At 44.7% G+C, this 7,857-nt stretch overlaps 1 protein-coding gene and 1 non-coding gene across 2 annotated transcripts; one reads left to right on the top strand and one right to left on the bottom strand.

Annotated features, from left to right (window-relative positions):
- Window positions 1-477: 477 nt before the first annotated feature.
- Window positions 478-5,717, bottom strand: LOC125508296. Its single transcript, XM_048672953.1, has 2 exons — window positions 3,112-5,717; window positions 478-2,925 (listed from the first exon to the last, which is right to left on the bottom strand). The coding sequence occupies exons 1-2, from the start codon at window positions 3,732-3,734 to the stop codon at window positions 2,841-2,843; spliced, it is 708 nt and encodes a 235-aa protein (XP_048528910.1). The 5' UTR covers window positions 3,735-5,717; the 3' UTR covers window positions 478-2,840.
- On the top strand, window positions 3,802-3,908 carry LOC125511736. The gene has a single exon (XR_007285091.1). It is a non-coding gene; the product is annotated as a small nucleolar RNA R71 (small nucleolar RNA).
- Window positions 5,718-7,857: the final 2,140 nt, after the last annotated feature.

Genomic DNA, 7,857 nt, shown 5'->3' with positions numbered 1-7,857 from the left:
CCGTGCCCAACTGCACCCCGTCGCCCCGCCACCCGACGCTGCTTCTCCGGCCGCCGCCCTCGCCGCCACGTCACCGGCGCGTCACGCCATGATCGATTGTATTATAGTGGAGTTTTTATGCCCAAACTACGGATGTCGTGTTCTCCACAGGGACTAGGCGACGGCAACTATGCTTGGTTAAAGCTAGGTAGCACGATATTTGGTGACGAAAACAGAAAATAAAACCTAAACTAACAAGGTAGCTCCTGAAGATTATGGAGAAAAAAAGAAACCAACTAGCATAATGAGGTTTAGATATTACTCGCGCGTAATAATAGAGTCATAAGCCACAATTCAGTTCCCGGATCAACAATTTAAAATCACAGATACAAAACTTTTAAGATCACAGATACAAAACTAACACAGGAACTAAAATTGCAAGCCACTGATCCAATACTCACAGATCAACAAAGTAAGTACTAAACGAGCACAAGAATCTGACCAAACAAAATCACACACATCAATTCTTATGAAGTATACACACACACGAACACTCAGACACACGAATACACACACACACACACAAATACGACTATGGTATTACAGGGCACTGTTCTAATACTCTCCGATGAACAAAAACAGTTCTACTGTACTAAACAATCACAAGTCTGAAACTGAACATGTCATAGCATTATTATACAGTTATGAATCTGAACCAATAGCAGGTTTCAAGAACTATTTAAATATGAATATTACATACGATCTCAAGTCTACAGAAATTTAGAGAATGAGGGAGAGTAGCAGCAGGGGTCTGAGATAGAAGAAGAAGAAGAACAATGGCAGCGCTAAGGGAAAAGCAGCAGCAAGAGAAGTGCAGCAGCAGTAGGGACGAGGGGGAGGTTCAGAGCAGAGTTTCAGCAAGTGAGATGCAGTAGGGGGCGCAGGAGAAGGAGCAGCAGTGTGGAGTTGAGTGAAGGGCAGCAGGGAAGAGCAGCGACAGAAGGGGCAAGGGGATAAGAAGCAGCAGTAGGGATGGGGAAGAGGAGCAGCGGCAGAAGGCAGGGTCGCGCGGGTACCCAGACACCCGTCTGGTCAGGCGCGCGAGGTGCGGCGGTGGAGTGATGGCACTGTGGTGGAGATGGTGGCGCTGGTGGAGATGAGTGAATGGATGGCTGAGTGGCGCAGGTGGATGGAGGTGATGGTGGTGCTGGGTGGAGTGGTGGAGGTCGCGGAGGCGCACCACCATGCCACCCTGGCCGTTGCGGCGGCCGGAGGTGGAGAAGGAGGGGTGAGGGACAGAGATGTGTGGCCAGGTTCGGAGGGGATCGAAGGAGATGGCTAGGGATTTGACCCCTCTCGATCAGATCTGCATTCTTCTTGTTTAGCCCTCCTTGTTTTCTTCTTTATTCCCAAGTTGGTCCCCTTCTTCATCAGCTAGCCACCTGGAGGTTAATTCTTCTTCACACTCGAGTCCCTCCGCAAAATGCAGCGACCGCAACCTCTTAGACACTCCAATATAGAAGGATTTGGGCGTTTTCGCCCTTTTCTGCAAAAGATGGAGTAGTGTTGTAAATGTGACATAATATGAGTATTTGAATATCTTTCCAGTAAATAATGTGAGAATATGATTAAAATTTGATGCAAAAGGCTAAAAAGATTATATGAGGAAATGCTCTATCAAGTTCCCCCACACTTAAATCTTTGCTTGTCCTCAAGCAAAGGCATATGACAAGAGGAAGAGTATGAACAGTGAGCTGACTAGAGATTGCCAAGTTAAGTAGATCTCTAAACAGTGCATGCTTTGGACTTAGCTAGTGAAAATTAATGGTTAGGAGTGCTTCAATGCGGTAGGATACTAGTAGACTTGACCATTTTAAACTTTTACAATGATAAAAGAGGATCAACAAGTTTAAGTGATGACTGAGCCAAATGGTTCCTAAAGAGAGCATGATCCCGAGAAACACTTATTACCATGAACACAACATTGTGGTAAAACCACTTATTGAATTTGGAGGAAGCAAAAATGATAATATTTTACCGGGCTCACCAAAGGAACATACCACCGATCCCGAGAACATGGTATACACCTGGCTCGAGCAATATTTAGTTTTTTTGTTTGTCTCCCCAAAGGAACATACCACCGATCCCGAGAACATGGTATACATCTGGTTCGACAATTACATTATTTTAGTATAATTAACTCCTATCCGATCCAACCACATTTCACAAGCCACCGATCCAGGGAACTTGACATGCTACTGTTAGGTAAGATCAGATAATTATTCATTATAAGATATTTTTTTAATGAACAACACATAAGCACAAAAAAAGGAATCCTCACTTCTCCATGTCTGGTTCACATGCTACCGATCCAGGGAACATAGCATGCTAATCCATAGTGGTTAGGTGATTGCTCTCAATGGAACACACTTCGCACAAATTCAGCATCTAAACATGGTGATCTAGGTGTATCATAGTAAATGCAGAAAATGACGAAGTTTTCTAGTGTACTAGGGATTTGAGCACTCCAAACTAATAGTTCTCACTAATTTCAGCCAAGCATGCATGGTGTAGATCACTAGTTTATAAGGCATCCAGGAATCAAGTTCACAAATTCACATCAAGCACGATGCCAAAGGTGAATTTCAGCTTGACAACAAGTAATAACTGGCTCAAGCAACCCAACTAGCAATTGAATTCAACATGTATTTATGATGTTCAGAATGGGTCATGAAACAGCTCACCGGGCACTATGAAGTAATACTCGCTTGATCACTCTCTAAGCTACAACTCTCTCCTTTTTCTTCCTCATACATGCTCCAGCTTCGCTCTTCCTCATGTGTTCTCTTTGCTTCTCCTCGTCACCTTGCCGTGAATCCACCAGGATCCCAGGGAATGTCATTTCGAACTCGGTCAACTCGCCGTAAATGGTGCACAAGTGTAAACCTGAAAGAACACTCAACAACCAAGCCAATACAAGTGACAGAGAGAATGCCCTCTAAGTCATCGATAGAGTACCCTATCATATAAGTATATCTATTGAGCAAATCAGGAACATGTATCAACAAGTCACATGGTGCATAGGCAATATCAGCGATATGACATAACTTATCCAGAAAGCTGAGATAATACCTGAAACGGCCTTGGAGAAGTTTTATGACTACCTCAACTGAAGATACCATGGAAGGCATGGTAGTAGAAACTTCCACCGGGCTCGTATCGACAGGTGAAATAGTAGGGCTTTGCTCCTTGACATCTGAAGTGACCTCATCATAATCAACAATGAAGATTTCCATCTCAGGCTCAAGCGTTGAAGAATCGATGTGGCTAACATCATCAAAGGTGAACTTTTCCATATCTGGCTCTAGCAGCACATGATCAATATCAACTAAAGGTATCTCCTCAATATCAAAAGTAACTAACTGTAGCTCTGGTTCATCCACAGAAGAATCATCACAATGCAAAACTGAATCTAGAATGCTAGTATCCATATGATCTGAAGTGTGTGTGTCAACTAGGATGGTGTCATCATCATCAAAGATAATCCATGAAAGCTCAATCTTGTCACACGGAGAAACTGGTTCCGGCTTTTGTGTAAGAGATTCTTGCTGAGGTGAAGTGATTTGTTGCAAGCAAGCAACTGGGCCAGAGGTGGGCTTCTCATTGTACCACTGAAGTTGGTGGAAGGCTATGTTCTCAATCAGCAGAAAAGCATCATCATGTGTCTTGTTTGTAATAGCTCCACCCGCTGCCATATCGACGTAAGATCGAGTGTCCGAAGTCAATCCTCTATAGAATAGCTGCAGCTCTAACCATCTCTCGAGCCCGTGGTTAGGACATCTCCTGAATAAGGCTTTGTACCTCTCCCAAGCATCATACAAGCTCTCGCCTTCACTCTGAACGAAGCTGAAGATCTCATCTCGAATTGTGTACTGCTTGTGTAGTGGGAAATATTTATCCAAGAAAGATCATGGTATCTCATTCCAACTGAATGATCTTGATGGCAAGGATCGATACCAAGCACGAGCATCATCTCGGAGAGAGAATGTGAACAGCATGCACTTGATAACATCTTGAGGAACTCCATGATACTTTACTGTATCTGAATACTCCATGACTCGGAGCAAGTGCTCATAAGGGTCTTCAGTAGGCAGTCCTCCAAACTGTTGTTGTTGAACCAAAGCAATAAGACTAGGTTTCAGCTCGAAGTTCTCTGCCTCAATAGTTGGCCAAACCGGTCTTGTGATATACTTTTGGACATCCAAAGATCATGAAGCAATGCCATCTTAACCGAGTGTAACTATAGAACAACCTGCAATTAGTTCAGATTTCCTACGCACACTCATAAACAGTAAACACTAGTCAGAAAGTTAGTATCCTAATAAGCCGAAGCAACAAAAAGTAAGAAGGTAAAAGAAGCACCGAAATAAATTTGACTGGAAATTTAAACAAAAACTATACTAAGCCTAGTCTATAGCTTCACACAATCGTTCGACACTAGTCCCAAACTACAGATATCGTGTTCTCCACAGGGACTAGGCGACGACAACTATGCTCGGTTAAAGCTAGGTAGCACGATATTTGGTGACGAAAGCAGAAAATAAAACCTAAACTAACAAGGTAGCTCCTGAAGATTATGGAGAAAGAAAGAAACCAACTAGCATAATGAGGTTCAGATATTACTCGCGCGTAATAATAGAGAGTCATAAGCCACAATTCAGTTCCCGAATCAACAATTTAAAATCACAGATACAAAACTTTTAAAACCACAGATACAAAACTAACACAGGAACTAAAATTGCAAGCCACTGATCCAATACTCACAGATCAACAAAGTAAGTACTAAACGAGCACAAGAATCTGACCGAACAAAATCACACACATCAATTCTTATGAAGTATACACACACACGAACACTCAGACACACGAACACACACACACACACACACACACACACACACACACACACACACACACACACAAATACGACTATGGTATTACAGGGCACTGTTCTAATACTCTCCGATGAACAAAAACAGTTCTACTGTACTAAACAATCACAAGTCTGAAACTGAACATGTCATAGCATTATTATACAGTTATGAATCTGAACCAATAGCAGGTTTCAAGCACTAGTCAAATATGAATATTACATAGGATCTCAAGTCTACAGAAATTTAGAGAATGAGGGAGAGTAGCAGCAGGGGTCTGGGATAGAAGAAGAAGAGCAATGGCAGCGCTAAGGGAAAAGCAGCAGCAAGAGAAGTGCAGCAGCAGTAGGGACGAGGGGGAGGTTCAGAGCAGAGTTTCAGCAAGTGAGATGCAGCAGGGGACGCAGGAGAAGAAGGAGCAGCAGCATGGGGTTGAGAGAAGGGCAGCAGGGAAGAGCAGCAACAGAAGGGGCAAGGGGAGAAGAAGCAGCAGTAGGGATGGGGAAGAGGAGCAGCGGCAGAAGGCAGGGTCGCGCGGGTACCCAGACACCCGTCCGGTCAGGCGCGCGAGGTGCGGCGGTGGAGTGATGGCGTTGTGGTGGAGATGGTGGCGCTGGTGGAGATGAGTGAATGGATGGCTGAGTGGCGCAGGTGGATGGAGGTGATGGTGGTGCTGGGTGGAGTGGTGGAGCTCGCGGAGGTGCACCACCACGCCAGCCTGGCCATGGTGGTGGCCGGAGGTGGAGAAGGAGGTGTGAGGGAGAGAGATGTGTGGCCAGGCTCGGAGGGAATCGAAGGAGATGGCTAGGGATTTGACCCCTCTCGATCAGATCTGCATTCTTCTTGTTTAGCCCTCCTTGTTTTCTTATTCTTCCCAAGTTGCCCCCCTTCTTCATCAGCTAGCCCCCTGGAGGTTAATTCTTCTTCACACTCGAGTCCCTTCAGAAAATGCAGCAACCGCAACCTCTTAGACACTCCAATATAGAAGGATTTGGGCCTTTTCGCCCTTTTCTGCAAAAGATGGAGTAGTGTTGTAAATGTGACATAATATGAGTATTTGAATATCTTTTGAGTAAATAATGTGAGAACATGATTACAATTTGATGAAAAAAGGCTAAAAAGATTATATGAGGAAATGCTCTATCACGCCGCCACCCCGGTCGCCTCCCGCGCCCGCCACCGGATGCCGCCGCCGCCATCTCCGTCCAGATCCGGCGCTCCCCCGCCCAAATCCGGCGCCCCCTCGCCGGAGCTCCTCTTCCCCGACCTCGCCGGCCCAACTCTGGCATCATCTCTGGCTACCTCGGTCTCCGTGCCAAAACCCTAGATTGCGAGGTTGGATATTTTCCAAGTTCTGAATCCCTCACATTATGTGCTCACCTTTGACATGCCATATCTCCATGCTCGTAGCTCCGTTTTGCATGCATGATATATCAAAATATTCGCCTCGCGGTGCTCTTCATGCTAGTGTCATTTGCATGCCTGTTATTGTCCATATTGATGCATTAATCTTCGTTGCAAAAGTGCTATTTGATATTGTCTGCTGGAATTCATCATAACTTGATGATTTGTCATTTTCATTGCATTTTGTGTGTGCATCCTATGAGCATGATGTTTACATGTTTTAGGATCGTCTTCATGCCATCTTTACAGTGGTGCAAGCCTAGTATTTTTATGAGCTTTGTGGTGACTAGAAGAAGCTTGCAAAGTAGGCCACATGATGTTGCTATTTTCAGACACTTCGTATTTTTGCTAAGTCCTTTCCTGTCACATTTTGATGCTATGTTGACATGTTGCCACAAGTAGATCCATGCATATTTTGAGGTACTTTAGTAAGGATGTTTTGAAGCTATGGTTATGCGCTATGCATTCATGCCTCTGGTTGCAATTATGGAGTAGTCTAGCTTGTCATTATCATGCTCTACTTTTGCTAAATATTGTTGCTGGCAGATTGTTACCATGCTCTACTTTTGCTAAATATTGCCCCCGGGCCAGTGCTCCTCATGAGTGTTGGTCCAAACTGGAGCACCGTGCGGGACCGCCCCTTGGCAACTTGGGTTATGTTGGTACCTGTACGCTTAGCTCATCCGGTGTACCCTGAGAACGAGATCGTGCTACTCCTATCAGGCTAGGTCGGTGCATCTAGAGGTCTTGCTGGACTAGTTTTACCATTGTCGAAATATCTTGTGCACCGGGATTCCGAGTCTGATTGGAGGGTCCCGCGGTGGAGGATTGTCTCCGCATATCGTGATCTTGTCATGGGCTAAGTTGGGACACACCTACAGGGTTTAAACTTTCGAGAGCCATGCCCGCGGGTATGTGAAAGATGGGAATTTGTTAATATCCGGCTGTAGAGAACTTGACACTTGACTTAATTAAAAGACACCAACCGCATGTGTAACCGTGATGGTCTATTTTCGACGAGGTTCGGGAAGAGAACACAGTGGGGTTATGTTTGAACGTAAGTAGTTCAGGATCACTTCTTGATCACTTCTAGTTTTCGACTATTGCGTAGTTTCTCTTCTTACTCTTGTACTTGTATGTTAGCCACCATATTTGCTTAGTGCTTGCTGCAGCTCCACCTCATAAGCATATCCTACCCATAAGCTTAAATAGTCTTGATCTCGTGGGTTTTGAGATTGCTGAGTCCTCGTGACGCACAGTTACTACCAAAACAGTTGCAGGTGCCGATGATACCGATGCAGGTATTGCAACCGAGCTCAAGTGGGAGCTCGACGAGGACCTTGGTCGTTACTATGTTTCGTTTCCTGATGATCAGGAGTGGTGCCCAGTTGGGGATTTAGCATTTGGGGTTGTCTTCTTTTCTTTTGAATTTGTCCGTAGTCAGACTATGTGTGTACTCTGAATGATATATGAATTATTTGATCATTGTGGGACGTGGTGATTGTAAGGCAACTCTATTTATCCCTTTCTTGTTCATTACATG

Source organism: Triticum urartu, chromosome 5 (assembly GCF_003073215.2).
Source record: "Triticum urartu cultivar G1812 chromosome 5, Tu2.1, whole genome shotgun sequence".
Classification (NCBI taxonomy): Eukaryota; Viridiplantae; Streptophyta; class Magnoliopsida; order Poales; family Poaceae; genus Triticum; species Triticum urartu.
Note: the sequence above shows the minus strand (reverse complement) of the source record. Positions and strands in the feature narration are given on the sequence as shown.